The 16,657-nt window shown below is 52.3% G+C and overlaps 1 protein-coding gene across 1 annotated transcript in view; it reads right to left on the bottom strand.

Annotated features, from left to right (window-relative positions):
• LOC132575775 (coatomer subunit gamma-2) overlaps positions 1-15,526 on the bottom strand; it is a 58,351-nt gene extending 42,825 nt beyond the window's left edge. Inside the window, exons 1-6 of the mRNA XM_060244466.1 lie at positions 15,428-15,526; positions 9,252-9,331; positions 6,022-6,097; positions 5,502-5,594; positions 3,654-3,740; positions 424-581 (exon numbers count right to left, since the gene is read on the bottom strand). Of these exons, the coding sequence (XP_060100449.1) occupies positions 424-581; positions 3,654-3,740; positions 5,502-5,594; positions 6,022-6,097; positions 9,252-9,331; positions 15,428-15,526 (593 nt within the window). The remainder of the gene's footprint in view (positions 1-423; positions 582-3,653; positions 3,741-5,501; positions 5,595-6,021; positions 6,098-9,251; positions 9,332-15,427) is intronic.
• Between the last annotated feature and the right edge of the window lie 1,131 nt (positions 15,527-16,657).

Genomic DNA, 16,657 nt, shown 5'->3' with positions numbered 1-16,657 from the left:
GCCAAACTGCAGCTCGGGAGGCACGTGGGGCTCTTTCACACATCTTGTGTGGCTCGTGAAGCCCCCACCACTCCGTCGGCCAGCTTGGAGAAGGCATTTCTCTCTTTCAATCACTTCTCCAAGCCAAGCCAGCCAGCGGCTTGGAGAATGCATTTAAAGTCAAAGTTGCTTTCTTTCCACCTCCCCCTCCCTCCCCCCATTGTTTGCCTTCCTTCATTCCTGTCTGGCATTCCTGTCTTGCGGCTCTCAAACAGCTGACGTTTATTCCACACGGCTCTTACGTTAAGCAAGTTTGGCCATACCCATGGCCCCCTAATCCCTGAAGAGATGGATGTTCACAGAAGCCGGTATAAACCAGGAAGCCTTTAAGGAGTCCCCCCCACAGGCTGATATTCTGGAATGTCCAAGGCCGAGGCCCCTTACCCCTCTTCGGACTCTTTCAGGAGCCGGCTGGCGATCCGAATCAGCATGCAGTAGGCAAACTGGGACTTGAGGCCCGATTTCGTGAATTTGTTCAGCATCTTGGAAACGGCCAGCCGGTCGTTCTTCCTGAGGTGATACAGCAGCCCCAGGGCGTGATACTGGCGCGTTGGAGGAGAAAGGGGAAAAACGCACAACCTCACCGAGAGATCTGATATCGGCACATGCTGCTCCCTGCCGACATCAAGACCAAAATCGCCGCCGCTGTGCGGCTAAACGATAAAGAATTTATCAATCCAAATCTGAAAAGTCTCTTCCCGTTTTCCAAAGATACCTTGTACACCATACAAAAATTGTGAATTCCACAACACAAATATCTATGAGGACACAACACAAAGTCCTATGAGGAAAGGTTGAAGGAGCTGGGGATGTTTAGCCTGGAGAGGAGGCGGCTGAGAGGTGATAGGATCACCATCTTCAAGGACTTGAAGGGCTGTCATCTAGAGGAGGGCGTGGAATTGTTTTCTGTGGCCCCGGAAGGTAGGACCAGAACCAATGGGTTGAAATTAAATCAAAAGAGTTTCCGGCTCAACATTAGGAAGAACTTCCTGACCGTTAGAGCGATTCCTCAGTGAAACAGGCTTCCTCCTTGGAAGGTGGTGGGCTCTCCTTCCTTGGAGGTTTTTATACAGAGGCTGGATGGCCATCTGACAGCAATGAAGATCCTGTGAATTTAGGGGGAGGTGTTTGTGAGTTTCCTGCATTGTGCAGGGGCTTGGACTAGATAACCCAGGAGGCCCCTTCCAACTTTATAATTCTAGGATTCTATGATTAGGAAGAACTTCCTGACAGAACGATTCCTCAGTGGAACAGGCTTCCTCCTTGGGAGGTGGTGGGCTCTGCCTCCTCGGAGGTTTTTCAACAGACAGCAATGAGGATTCCTGACAGCAATGAGGATTCCTGTGAATTTAGGGGGGAGGTGTTTGTGAGTTTCCTGCATTGTGAGTTTCCTGCATTGTGCAGGGGGTTGGACTAGATGACCTTGGAAGTCCCTTCCAACTCTATGATTCTATGATTCCTGACTGTTAGAGCGTTTCCTCAGTGGAATAGGCTTCCTCTGGAGGTGGTGGGCTCTCCTTCCTTGGAGGTTTTGAAGCAGAGGCTAGATGGCCATCTGGCAGCAATGAAGATCCTGTGAATTTAGGGGGAGGTGTTTGTGAGTTTCCTGCATTGTGGAGGGGGCTGGACTAGATGACCCTAGAGGTACCTTCCAACTCTATGATTCTATGATCTAACCAATTCTTTCACCAAGGTTCCCTACAATTTTTACAGGGAAGTTCCTTGTTGAAACTTTCATAAATTTTAGAGCATAAGTTCACAGTCCTTCTCATCGTTGCGGCAAATCCGAATCCCCTAGAGTAACGGCTCAAAACGATCCAGGCTTCTCTTTACGTGCTTGTCGACTTTATGGATCACGTTTCGCAGAGACGCTTGATCACAGAGCCATTCTGCAAATGCAGTCTTCTGACGTCAGAACGAAGACTTCTCGCATTCACAAAAGGCGCAAGCTCATCTCACAACAACGAGGACTATGAACTTATGTCCTAAATGAAAGTTTCAACAAGGAATTTCCCTGTAAGAATTGTATGGGACATTGGTGAAAGAATTGGTTAGGATATTTGTGTTGCGGAATCCACCCCCTTTGGAGATTTTCTGTACTGTGTATAAAGGTATCTTTGGAAAATAGGAAGAGACTTTTCAAATTTGGATCCAGAAATTCTTTGCCTGGATACACGGCGGTGGTGATTTTGGTCTGTAATATACTGTGTTGCCACTCTATTCGTCCCCTGCCAACATAAAACATTTTCTTATCAACAGAACAAAGTTTGAGTCCAGTGGCGCCTTTAGATCGACAAAGTTCAATTCTGGGCATTAGCTGCTGTGGGCAGGCACACTGCTTCAGAGAGACTGCATTCCTCAGGGAGGGACGGTGGCTCAGTGGTAGAGCATCTGCTTGGTAAGCAGAAGGTCCCAGGTTCAATCCCCGGCATCTCCAACTCAAAAAGGTCCAGGCAAAGAGGCCTGAAAAACCTCAGCATGAGACCCTGGAGAGCCGCTGCCAGTCTGAGTAGACAAGACTGACTTTGATGGACCGAGGGTCTGATTCAGTACAAGGCAGCTTCATATATTCATATATGTTGGGGAGGGACGGTGGCTCAGTGGTAGAGCCTCTGCTTGGTAAGCAGAAGGTCCCAGGTTCAATCCCTGCATCTCCAACTAAAAGGATCCAGGCAAGTAGGCGTGAAAAACTTCAGCTTGAGACCCTGGAGAGCCATGAAGTGGGCTATAGCTCAGTGGTAGAGCATCTGCTTGGTAAGCAGAAGGTCCCAGGTTCAATCCCTGGCATCTCCAAAAAGGGGTCCAGGCAAATAAGCGTGAAAAACCTCAGCTTGAGACCCTGGAGAGCCGCTGCCAGTCTGAGTAGACAATACTGACTTTGATGGACCAAGGGTCTGATTCAGTATAAGCCAGCTTCATATGTTCATATGCCCTCCAATCAGGGCTCTTTTTCTAGCAGGACCTCCTTTGCCTATTAGGCCACGCCCCTCTGATGTAGCTAATCCTCCTGGAGCTTCCAGTAGGCCCTGTACGAAGAGCCCTCAAAGCTCTTGAGAGGATTGGCTACATCGGGGGATGTGGCCTAATATGCAAAGGAGTTCCTGTTACAAAAAAAGAGCCCTGCCCGCAATGCACAGGAAAGCTTACACCCAGAATTAAACTTTGTTGGTCTTAAAGGCATCTCTGGACTCAAAGCGTCATCCCATTGATTCAGAACGACACAACTACCTGCCTGAATCCCTCCTGCCTCTGCACACCCAACCCTGGATCTCCCACCCATACACTAACCAGGACCAGCTCTGCTCAGCTTCTGAAATCTGACAAGATCAGGCTAGCTTGGCCTATCCAAGTTAGGGCGGAGACAAACAGAGGGGGTTTGCCATCGTCCGTCTCTGCACAGCAACCCTGGATCTCTCTGATGGTCTCCCACCCATACACTAACCAGGACCGACTCTGCTCAGCTTCCGAGACCTGACGAGATTGAGCTGGCCTGGGCCGTCCAGGTCACGACGACTTATTTAAGACCCAATGCGAGGTGTCCATCTTCCCGCTTCCTCCGCTAAACGCATTTCCGGCGGTCAGCTCTGATGCTCCCGCATCCCCAGGGCACGCACCTGCACCATGACGTTGTCGCTGGAGGCAGCTTCTTGGGCTTCGTTGATCCACCGCTTGACCACGTCGTAGTTGATCTTCATCAGGTGCTGGAAAGCAACGGCCGAGGGTCAGTAACGGCAGCCGCCATCCTGGCTACGTCTGGCCCTGGCGAGGGTGCTGCCAGGGAGGTTCAGATGCCAAAGACGGCTGCCTCGGCAGATGAGAGCAGGATGCAAACCCAATATCATATGATCATCACCATCATCATCATTATATTGTAATATATAATTAAATAATTATACAACTCATGGCCCAGTTGCTAACGGGCCATGGATTGGTACCGGTCCACGGCCCAGGGGTTGGGGACCCCCGATTTAGAACATAAGAGCAGCCATGTTGGATGGGACCAATGGCCCCTCCAGTCCAACACTCGGTGTCACAGAAGAACATAAGAGAAGCCATGTTGGATCAGGCCAGTGGCCCCTCCAGTCCAACACTCTGTGTCACATAAGAACATAAGAGAAGCCATGTTGGATCAGGCCAATGACAAATCCAGTCCAACACTCTGTGTCACATAAGAACAGAAGAGAAGCTATGTTGGATCAGGCCAATGGCCCATCCAGTCCACCGCTCTGTGTCACAGAAGAACATAAGAGAAGCCATGTTGGATCAGGCCGACGGCCCCTCCAGTCCAACACTCTGTGTCACATAAGAACATAAGAGAAGCCATGTTGGATCAGGCTGATGGCCCACTGGCCTGATCCAACATGGCTTTTCTTATGTTCTTATGGGACACAGAGTTTTGGACTGGGCCATTGGCCTGATCCAACATGGCTTCTCTTCTGTTGTTATGTGACACAGAGTGTTGGACTGGATGGGCCACTGGCCTGATCCAGCATGGCTTCTCTCATGTTCTTCTGTGACACAGAGTGTTGGACTGGATGGGCCACTGGCCTGATACAACATGGCTTCTCTTATGTTCTTCTGTGACACAGAGTGCTGGACTGGATGGGCCACTGGCCTGATCCAGCATGGCTTCTCTTATGTTCTTATGTGACACGGAGTGTTGGACTGGATGGGCCAGTGGCCTGATCCAACATGGCTTCTCTTCTGTTCTTATGTGATACAGAGTGTTGGACTGGATGGGCCATCGGCCTGATCCAACATGGCTTCTTACGTTATTATGTGACACAGAGCGGTGGACTGGATGGGCCATTGGCCTGATCCAGCATGGCTTCTCTTATGTTCTTCTGTGACACAGAGTGTTGGACTGGATGGGCCAGTGGCCTGATCCAACATGGCTTCTCTTATGTTCTTCTGTGACACAAAGGGCTGGACTAGATGGGCCACTGGCCTGATTCAACATGGCTTCTCTTATGTTCTTCTGTGACACAGAGTGTTGGACTGGAGGGGCCATTGGCCTGATCCAACATGACTTCTCTTCTGTTCTTATGTGACACTGAGTGTTGGACTGGAGGGGCCAGTGGTCTGATCCAACATGGCTTCAGGGCCCCTTCTCCAGCCTTTGAATGGTGAAAACGGGGAGCGGTGAGGCTGGGGGGGGGGGCAGGGCAGTGAGGCTGCAGGGGAGGGGAGGAGGAGGCACCGCAGGTTGTGGTGGGGAGGAGGCTGCATTGGGTGCCCCGGTGGGCCGGCTGGTCCCAGGGCCAAAAAGGTTGGAGGCCACTGTCCTAACATGCCAAGAGAGATGGGAGGCATGAGAACGAGGCCTGGTCAGCTGGAGAAGGTGCTGGGGCGATCGAGCTGCCCATGAGACGAAGCGGCTCAAGCGACGTGCCTGATCCTGCCCCTTGAGCGCAAGCAAGGGACCGCAGATGACAGCTGCCCTCCCCTACCCCTTCACTTACCAAAGAAGACACCAGCGCCGAACTGGACACGCTGGGGACTTTGTCGACAATGGCTTGCTTCATGTACCTCTCGATGGCCTGCAGCATCGTGCCCTGGAAACCACACAGGAGAACAAGAGGGAGGGTCTTCCATCTGACAGATTTTGCCAGAGAATGACCCTAAAGTCACAGGCAGCATCTCAGGACAGGATCTAGGCCGGGAGTCCCCAACATTTTGAGCCCGCAGCACCTTTCGAATTCTGAGACAGCGTGGTGGGCACAACCACAAAATGGCTGCCACAGGAGTTGCAGCCAATTGCAGGATGCAAGGTAATGGGGGTCACACGGTAACTCCAACAGTAACACGTCAACGTTTCAGGCAGAAGCGGTTTGCTTTTAATGTGCACGGCCAATCAGGGGGCCTCCTGGGCGAAAGCCCCGCCCACTTCCTGAAAGCACTTGGCGAGCCCCCGGGAAAGCGTGGGCGGGCCTCACGGTTCACAGGCAGCAAAGTTTTGCGACAGGAGGTTCCTCTACTCACATCTGTGATCCTGCAGAGGGCTCTAATGGCTGGGCCTCGGTAGACGTCTTCCTTCCCCGTCATGTCTTTAGTCAAGCTACAAAAGTTAAGGCAAATGCTGAGGAAAAGGAAATCTTCCAGGGGACACAGAGCAAGTAAGAACGGGCAAAAGCTGGCAAGAACTTCCACAGGTCGCTTTGGAATGAATAAAAAGGTCCAGGTCGTCCCCCGTGCAAGCACCAGTCGTTTCTGACTCTGGGGTGATGTTGCTTTCACAGCATTTTCACGGCAGACTTTTTACGGGGTGGTTTGCCACTGCCTTCCCCAGTCCCCTACACTTTTACTCCAGCAAGCTGGGGACTCATTTGACCGACCTCGGAAGGATGGAAGGCTGAGTCAACCTTGGGCCGGCTACCTGAACCCAGCTTCCGCCGGGGATCAAACTCAGGTCATGAGCGGAGCTTAGGACTGCAGGTAGGCTTCCCAACCCTCCCGCCCTGGCGGGGGACCCCAGGATTTCCACCCTCTTCCCCCGCTCCCCAAAAAAACGGAAGCGGGGGGAGGGGGGAAAACGGCGCCGGGGAGCATGGCGAGCCACGCATCCCGGAGCGGGCGAGGCTGCCACGCCGCTGCCGCCCCCTCCCCGCCCACCGCAGCTGCTCCTCTGAGATGGGCCCAGGCTGAGCCCATCTCGGAGGAGCAGCCAAGAGGCGGCAGCAGCGCAGGCAAAACCAGAGAAGGGGAGGGCGGAGGCAGGCCAGGAGCATGGCGAGCCGCGATTCCGGGCCCTTCTAGGACCCGGACTTGCGGCTCGCCACGTCCCCGGCCCGCCTCCCCCCCCCCCCGATTCCACCCCAGAGGCGGAGCAGGCGAGGCCGCCGCGCCGCTGCCGCCCCCCCCCAGCAGCTGCTCCTCCGAGATGGGCTCAGCCTGAGCCCATCTCGGAGGAGCAGCCACGGCGAGCGGAGAAGAGGCGGCAGCTGCGCAGCGGCGTCGCCCGCTCCGAGACGGGGCGGCTCGCCATGCTCCCCGGCGCCGTTTCCTCCCTCCCCCCTAGCTCCACCCCAGTGTCTCCTGGCTCCACCCCCAAAGTCTCCAGATATTTCTGGGATTGGGCTTGGCAACCCTAACTGCAGGAGTGAAGCTTTCCCACGCTACGCCACGGGGCTCTATTTGGAATGAACAGGAGCCATGCAAAAACCCAAGTTCCTTGCAACGTCAACCCAGTCCAAAGTAGAAGCTGGTTTTCGTTCTGATTCGTAGCTGATTGGCTTCATGCTACGATGGAATGCAATACCAACTGTACGAATCCCAAATAAGACTAGAAATAATCGGTAACTTTCATTCATGTACAACCACAACTACAGAACAGGGAATGCTCCAAAATACACAATACGATATTCACAAAAATGAACGGGTTCAAGGTAAATGGCAGAGCCAAGAGTCCAAAGAAGCCAAAATCCAAATTCTAACAATGCATGGAACTTCGAAGTCCACATTCCCTTTCAAGTATCCAATGCTTCCATTCCTGTTGGACCTAGTTCTCACCCAAAAAAAGGTCGGTTCAGAGACGCAGATGTTCTCTCAATGGGTTGCTGGCTAACTCTGGCCTAATTTCACAATACATTGCTCTTTCAGGAGCTGACAATTCAGAGCCTTGCTACAAATGAAATACAGTACTTGCTTGTCAATAAACAAATTCCCTTTTACATTCCAAAACCCGTTAGCATAAATGCATATTACCAGTGAGCAGTGTTCTCTCTAAACTGAGTTAGTGTGCTAGCTCACAGAGTTTTAGCCTTTAGCTCACACATTTTTGTCTTAGCTCAGGAAAAATGGCCCCAGAGCACAACAATTTATGCAATGATTTGTGGACTCTTCTGATGTTCTTCTGAAGGACTCGGCCTCTCTGCCCAGTTGCTGGCCCTCCAGAGGAACTGGTTGGCTACTATGTAAGACAGGAGGCTGGACTAGATGGACCCTCCCTGGTCTGATCCAGCAGGGCTCTTCTGATGTTCTTCTGAAGGACTCGGCCTCTCTGCCCAGTTGCTGGCCCTCCAGAGGAACTGGTTGGCTACTATGTAAGACAGGAGGCTGGACTAGATGGACCCTCACTGGTCTGATCCAGCAGGGCTCTTCTGATGTTCTTATGAAGGCCTCGGCCTCTTTTCCCTGTTGTTGGCCCTCCAGAGGAACTGGTTGGCCACTGTGTGAGACAGGAGGCTGGACTAGATGGACCCTCCCTGGTCTGATCCAGCAGGGCTCTTCTGATGTTCTTATGAAGGCCTCGGCCTCTTTTCCCTGTTGTTGGCCCTCCAGAGGAACTGGTTGGCTACTATGTAAGACAGGAGGCTGGACTAGATGGACCCTCCCTGGTCTGATCCAGCAGGGCTCTTCTGAAGGCCTCGGCCTCTCTGCCCTGCTGTTGGCCCTCCAGAGGAACTGGTTGGCCACTGTGTGAGACAGGAGGCTGGACTAGATGGACCCTCCCTGGTCTGATCCAGCAGGGCTCTTCTGAAGGCCTCGGCCTCTCTGCCCTGTTGCTGGCCCTCCATAAGAACTGGTTGGCCTCTGTGTGAGACAGGAGGCTGGACTAGATGGACCCTTCCTGGTCTGATCCAGCAGGGCTCTTCTGATGTTCTTATGAAGGCCTCGGCCTCTCTGCCCTGTTGTTGGCCCTCCGAGGAACTGGGTGGCCACTGTGAGAGACAGGAGGCTGGACTAGATGGACCCTCACTGGTCTGATCCAGCAGGGCTCTTCTGCTGTTCTTATGAAGGCCTCGGCCTCTCTGCCCTGTTGCTGGACCTCCAGAGGAACTGGCTGGCCACTGTGAGAGACAGGAGGCTGGACTAGATGGACCCTCCCTGGTCTGACCCAGCAGGGCTCTTCTGATGTTCTTACAATTAGGGACTTGCAGTCCCTCACGCCATGCATAGCTTATTGTAAGTAGGATACTATTATGTAATTTCTGTATCATTAAGTGTCTCAGGAGAACACTTCTGCTATGCTTCAACCTTTTCCGGTGGTTCCACACTTCTAAAATCCTAGGGCACCTGGATACTGAGCGTTCCCATTCTGTTGACTCTACTGACTCACTCTGTGTACTCAGTCTTGAGTCCCTGTGAAAAGGTGGATTATGAATAACAAAAAAAAACAAATAACAAGTAGGAATTCTAAAGCAGATCTCTCCGAGCCTGACCAAAAGCCACAAGGAACGGCCACCAACGTTTCAAAGTAAAACAGCCCGTACCTGCTGGTGACAATGATAACATCCTCCGAAATGTTGGCCATCTCTTTGATAGTCAGGTAACACATTCTCCTTAGGGTTTGCTGTAGAGTTTACAAAACAAGAGGAAGGGATTACCAAAAGGCTGCCTCAAAATTTTTTTAAAAAAAGCTTCATGTATTGCAACCACCGAAGATGGTGATGGTGATGAAGACTGCAGATCTATACCTCGTCCTTCTCTCTGAATCAGAGACTCCGAGTGGCTTCCAGTCTCCTACCCCTTCTCTGCCCACAACAGACACCTTGGGAGGTGGGTGGGGCTGAGAGAGCTCTCACTGAAGTTGCCCTTTCAAAGACAACTCTTGCGAGAGCTCTGGCTGACCCAAGGCCATTCCAGCAGCTGCAAGTGAGGAGTGGGGAATCAAACCCGGTTCTCCCAGATAAGAGAGCTCTGGCTGACCCAAGGCCATTCTAGCAGCTGCAAGTGGAGGAGTGGGGAATCAAATCCGGTTCTCCCAGATAAGAGAGTTCTGGCTGACCCAAGGCCATTCCAGCAGCTGCAAGTGGAGGAGTGGGGAATCAAACCCGGTTCTCCCAGATAAGAGAGCTATGGCTGACCCAAGGCCGTTCCAGCAGCTGCAAGTGGAGGAGTGGGGAATCAAACCCGGTTCTCCCAGATAAGAGAGCTCTGGCCGACCCAAGGCCATTCCAGCAGCTGCAAGTGGAGGAGTGGGGAATCCAACCCGGTTCTCCCAGATAAGAGAGCTCTGGCTGACCCAAGGCCATTCCAGCAGGTGCAAGTGGAGGAGTGGGGAATCCAACCCGGTTCTCCCAGATAAGTGAGCTCTGGCTGACCCAAGACCATTCCAGCAGCTGCAAGTGGAGGAGGGGGGAATGAAACCCGGTTCTCCCAGATAAGAGAGCTCTGGCTGACCCAAGGCCATTCCAGCAGGTGTAAGTGGAGGAGTGGGGAATCAAACCCGGTTCTCCCAGATAAGAGAGCCCTGGCTGACCCAAGGCCATTCCAGCAGCTGAAGTGGAGGAGTGGGGAATCAAATCTGGTTCTCCCAGATAAGAGAGTTCTGGCTGACCCAAGGCCATTCCAGCAGCTGCAAGTGAGGAGTGGGGAATCAAACCCGGTTCTCCCAGATAAGAGAGCTCTGGCTGACCCAAGGCCATTCCAGCAGCTGCAAGTGGAGGAGTGGGGAATCAAATCCGGTTCTCCCAGATAAGAGAGTTCTGGCTGACCCAAGGCCATTCCAGCAGCTGCAAGTGGAGGAGTGGGGAATCAAACCCGGTTCTCCCAGATAAGAGAGCTATGGCTGACCCAAGGCCGTTCCAGCAGCTGCAAGTGGAGGAGTGGGGAATCAAACCCGGTTCTCCCAGATAAGAGAGCTCTGGCCGACCCAAGGCCATTCCAGCAGCTGCAAGTGGAGGAGTGGGGAATCCAACCCGGTTCTCCCAGATAAGAGAGCCCTGGCTGACCCAAGGCCATTCCAGCAGGTGCAAGTGGAGGAGTGGGGAATCCAACCCGGTTCTCCCAGATAAGTGAGCTATGGCTGACCCAAGGCCGTTCCAGCAGCTGCAAGTGGAGGAGTGGGAAATCAAACCCGGTTCTCCCAGATAAGAGAGCTATGGCTGACCCAAGGCCGTTCCAGCAGCTGCAAGTGGAGGAGTGGGGAATCAAACCCGGTTCTCCCAGATAAGAGAGCTCTGGCCGACCCAAGGCCATTCCAGCAGCTGCAAGTGGAGGAGTGGGGAATCCAACCCGGTTCTCCCAGATAAGAGAGCTCTGGCTGACCCAAGGCCATTCCAGCAGGTGCAAGTGGAGGAGTGGGGAATCCAACCCAGTTCTCCCAGATAAGTGAGCCCTGGCTGACCCAAGGCCATTCCAGCAGGTGCAAGTGGAGGAGTGGGGAATCCAACCCGGTTCTCCCAGATAAGTGAGCTCTGGCTGACCCAAGGCCATTCCAGCAGCTGCAAGTGGAGGAGGGGGGAATGAAACCCGGTTCTCCCAGATAAGAGAGCTCTGGCTGACCCAAGGCCATTCCAGCAGCTGCAAGTGGAGGAGTGGGGAATTAAACCCGGTTCTCCCAGATAAGAAGAAGACTGCAGATTTATACCCCACCCTCCTCTCAGAGCGGCTTACAATCTCCTTTATCTTCTCCCCCACAACAGACACCCTGTGAGGTGGGTGGGGCTGAGAGAGCTCTGACAGAAGCTGCCCTTTCAAGGACAACCCCTGTCAGAGCTCTGGCTGACCCAAGGCCATTCCAACAGCTGCAAGTGGAGGAGTGGGGAATCAAACTCCATTCTCGCAGGTAAGAGTCTGTGCACTTAACCACGACGCCAAACTGTCAAACTGACCACAACTGGGAGGGGTCTCCAGTGGTGGCCAGACACACTTCATGTAAGAGCCACATAGAATAAGCGTCAGATGTTTGAGAGCCGCAAGACGTGAATGTCAGATGTTTGAGAGAAGGAAGGAAAGAAGGAAAGTAAATAGATGGGGGGAGGGGGAAAGAAACATTAAATGCAGGGGTGGCCAAACTGTATTTGTGGTTACATGTGGCTCTTTCACACATATTGTGTGACTTTTAAAGTCCCCACCACTCCTTTGGCCAGCTTGGAGAAAGCATTTCTCTCTTTAAATAATTTCTGGCCCTCTTCCACCTGGCAGCTCATACAACCCCACAGGACTTGGGACTGGGGTGTCTGAATGACTGAATGAGCCAGTTTGGTGTAGTGTTTAAGAGCGCGGACTCTTATCTGGGAGAACCGGGTTGGATTCCCCCCCCTTCTCCACTTGCACCTGCTGGAATGACCTTGGATCAGCCATGGCTCTCGCAGGAGTTGTTCTTGAGGGGGCAGCTTCTGGGAGAGCTCTCTCAGCCCCATCTAAAGGGGAGGGACGGTAGCTCAGTGGTAGAGCATCTGCTTGGCAAGCAGAAGGTCTCAGGTTCAACCCCCGGCATCTCCAACTCAAAAGGGTCCAGGCAAGTAGGCATGAAAAACCTCAGCTTGAGGCCCTGGAGAGCCACTGCTGGTCAGGGGAGAGAGGGTGGCTCAGTGGTAAGAGCATCTGCTTGGTAAGCAGAAGGTCCCAGGTTCAATCCCCGGCATCTCCATCTCAAAAGGGTCCAGGCAAAGAGGTGTGAAAAACCTCAGCTTGAGACCCTGGAGAGTAGACTGCCAGTCTGAGTAGACAATACTGACTTTGATGGACTGAGGGGGGGTCTGATTCAGTAGAAGGCAACTTCATATGTTCATATATACGGGGAGGGACGGTGGTTCAGTGGTAGAGCCTCTGCTTGGAAAGCAGACGGTCCCAGGTTCAATCCCCGGCATCTCCATCTCAAAAGGGTCCAGGCAAAGAGGCGTGAAAAACCTCAGCTTGAGACCCTGGAGAGCCGCTGCCAGCCTGAGTAGACAAGACTGACTTTGATGGACCGAGGGGGGGTCTGATTCAGTAGAAGGCAGCTTCATATGCATGTTCACTACGCCATGCTGGCTCTCCTTGCCTTTCTATTTAAACTCTCCAGGGAACTTCTAAAAGAGAAAACGGTCAATAAGACGACAGTCACAGATCGCGTACCTGCACCAAAACAGCAGGAATTCTTGAGGGCAACAGGGGGAAACAACAGAGTGATCCCCAAAAAGAGGTTGTTATTACGTCGGAAGGGAAAGTACCACCTGTCCCCTTTAAGTGGGGGCAGCAGCAGAATAGATTTTGCTGCAGGGATTCCTCCGCTCCCCCTTTAATCATGCAGTGGAGAACGGCACCAGCCAACCGTCAAGTGGGAGAATTGTATTTCTTATTATGTGGTAGGCCTCGCTGGGTGGCAGGGGGGAATCGCAGTCGGCACCCTTTGTGACGGAACCGGCCCGATTCTGCCTTCAGACCCGGTCCCGTCAACCCCTTTTGAGTTGCCAACTCCTGAAGGGAGTTTATCTTCTTTCCGCCACTAGGGCACGCTGCCACCACCACCTGTTCAATTTAGGGGTTCCTGACTGAGAGGAACAGGACTCCCAATCCCCCTTGCCTGCCAGTTCTGAGGCCTGGCCTCAAGGTCCTCTGCCAACCCAGCACCTGGTTATGACAGAGACCAAAGTCCTTCTTTGGGAGACCCCTGGAGGATTAGCACCCTTGCCAACTGTATGCCTTCCCCCTTCCCTGGACTCCCCTCCTGCAGTAGCTTGGTCTAAGGCAGCTGGGGAAACTATGTGGCACAGAGGCACTACCTTTTAAAAAGACAAAACATTTATTTAAAATTTACAACTATATACAGGCATTTTTTTTAACAGGTGAACAGAAGACATAAATCAAAGTGGGGAAAAACGCTCCTTCTTTCCCTAATATACACTTGCCCTGGCCAGAACAGACAGACTCAACCAACCCAACTGACTGAACTCAAAACCCAACTCAAACTCAAGGCTTCCCGCCAAAAATCACTCCGTTCCCGTCGAGGAACTGGTTTTCCCTCCTGCAGCCTTCTGGGAGACCAGCCTGAAAGACTTCCAGCCTCCCTAGGAGGCCTCCTTAGAACTGCTGCTTCCAGACAGGAGGGGAGGGGGAAGGAGGAATAGACTAGGCCCCAAAGCCTGCCTAGAGTTTGAGAGACTCCTCCAACCGCTCCCAGACAGACACAAGCCCAAAATGGTGTTTCCCCACACCCTTCATTAAAACAGAAACTGCCAAACTCCACCGCAATCTCTTCTACTTTTTAAAGCAAGGGAACCCAACCTTACTGAGCCTGACGCAGCACGGTGGGGGCAGCCACAAAATGGCTGCCGCAAAAGGAGGAGCCAGCCCAAAGCTAGTTGCCACAGCTTAAGTTCAGTCGCACGATGACGACCATTGCGCTGTGATGGCAGCTGCTGCCAAAGTAAATGCTATTAAGTATCCGCAAAGCCAATCAAATCTCCAGCAGCCAATCAGAAGCCTTGCTGGGCAAAAGTCCCACTTGGCTATGCCCACTTTCTAGGAAAAGATATCAGTGGCACCAGGGCTTTTCTTGTAGCAGGAACTCCTTTGCATATTAGGCCACACACCCCTGATGCAGCCAATCCTCTTGGAGCGTACAGTAGGCCCTGGACGAAGAGCCCTGTAAGCTCTTGGAGGATTGGCTACATCAGGGGTGTGTGGCCTAATATCAGGGGCAGAATTCTTGCAGGACCTCCTTTGCATATTAGGCCACACACCCCAGATGAAGCCAATCCTCCTGGAGCTTGAGTAGGCCCTGTACGAAGAGCCCTGTAAGGAATTCTAGCAGGACCTCCTTTGCCTATTAAGCCACACCCCCCTGATGCAGCCAATCCTCCTGGAGCTCTCAGCAGGCCCTGTACGAAGAGCCCTGTAAGGAATTCTAGCAGGACCTCCTTTGCCTATTAGGCCACACACCCCTGATGCAGCCAATCCTCCTGGAGCTCTCAGTAGGCCCTGTACGAAGAGCCCTGTAAGGAATTCTAGCAGGACCTCCTTTGCCTATTAGGCCACACACCCCTGATGCAGCCAATCCTCCTGGAGCTTGCAGTAGGCCCTGTACGAAGAGCCCTGTAAGGAATTCTAGCAGGACCTCCTTTGCCTATTAGGCCACACACCCCTGATGCAGCCAATCCTCCTGGAGCTTACAGCAGGCCCTGTACGAAGAGCCCTGTAAGGAATTCTAGCAGGACCTCCTTTGCATATTAGGCAACACACCCCTGATGCAGCCAATCCTCCTGGAGCTTACAGCAGGCCCTGTACGAAGAGCCCTGTAAGGAATTCTAGCAGGACCTCCTTTGCCTATTAGGCCACACACCCCTGATGCAGCCAATCCTCCTGGAGCTTACAGCAGGCCCTGTACGAAGAGCCCTGTAAGGAATTCTAGCAGGACCTCCTTTGCATATTAGGCAACAGCCCACTGATGTAGCCAATCCTCCTGGAGCTTGCAGTAGGCCCTGTACTAAGAGGCCTGGAAGCTCTTGGAGGACTGGCTATATCAGGTGGGTGTAGCCTAATATGCAAAGGAGTTCCTGCTACAAAAAAAAGCCCTGGGTGGCACCATGTTGGGACGCGCCCCCCACCCCGTTTAAACCGCTAACATGAAGGTCCCCTCCAGCTCTTAAGAGGAAACGTTTTTTCTCCTGCATACGGGACCTTCATGTGTTCCAAGCGAGAGGAAGAGGAAAACAGTTGTCCTTAAGGACTAGAAACTTACATCGTTGGATTGAAATAGCCTGGTCATTGCAAAGAAGGCTTCTGTGGCTTCGGTAGTTCCGAAATGTTCACCCTGAAGAGAACAACGCTCCATTAACATGCACCCGGGAGGAACATAAGAAAAGCCATGTTGGATCAGGCCAATGGCCCATCCAGTCCAACACTCTGTGTCACACAAGTGGCCAATATATATACACACATACACACACACACATATATACTGTGGCTAACAGCCACTGATGGACCTCTGCTCCATATTTTTATCCAATCCCCTCTTGAAGCTGGCTATGCTTGTAGCTGCCACCACCTCCTGTGGCAGTGAATTCCACATGTTAATCGCCCTTTGGGTGAAGAAGGACTTCCTTTTATCTGTTTTAACCTGACTGCTCAGCAATTTCGTTGAATGCCCACAAGTTCTTGTATTGTGAGAAAGGGAAAAAAGAACTTTTCTCTACCTTCTCCATCCCATGCATAATCTTGTCAACCTTGATCATGTCACCCCGCAGTCGACGTTTCTCCAAGCTAAAGAGCCCCAAGCATTTTGAAAAGGACTTCTTTCTCGACTTTCTCCATCCCAGGCATAATCTTGTCAACCTCTATCATGTCACTCCGCAGTCGACGTTTCTCCAAGCGAAAGAGCCCCAAGCGTTTCAACCTTTCTTCATAGGGAAAGTGTTCCAAACCTTGAATCATTCTAAGCTGCCCTTCTGTCTGCAAGCCGACAAGGTCTTTTGGCACCAAAACAGTATTCATTGCTACTCACTGACCTGATTCTGCAGTGCCCGGAGAGCAGCTCTCTGCCACCCCACCCTCATGCCCACTCAAAACCTCAGAGAGCGAAGCATCGGCCGGGGTCCAGGAGCAAGAAGACATACGTGCATGCACAAAAACAAAACTGTCAACGCACACAAATCTTTTAGACCAGAAGTGTTATGAGGACCAAATTTGACATAAATGTCACCACAGAGGTACAGAAACTTAGAAAGAAACACACTCTCTCCGTTTACAAAATAGTATCAAAGTGTAATACAAACCGCATTCGCCAAAACACCCTGAATACACCATACACGAATGCAGTCACAAAACCACCCATGCACATTAGCTACTGTCAGAATTCATATTGCATGAGTCGACGAAAAACACAGAACCTGCTCCAATTTTGTTTCAGGATGTACTAACGGCTTGCCTCAAGGAGACCGTCTTGTCATATAATATTGGAAGCAGTAGACTC

This window comes from Heteronotia binoei, chromosome 8 (assembly GCF_032191835.1).
Source record: "Heteronotia binoei isolate CCM8104 ecotype False Entrance Well chromosome 8, APGP_CSIRO_Hbin_v1, whole genome shotgun sequence".
Taxonomy (NCBI): domain Eukaryota; kingdom Metazoa; phylum Chordata; class Lepidosauria; order Squamata; family Gekkonidae; genus Heteronotia; species Heteronotia binoei.
This window is presented reverse-complemented; position numbering and strand designations above follow the sequence as displayed.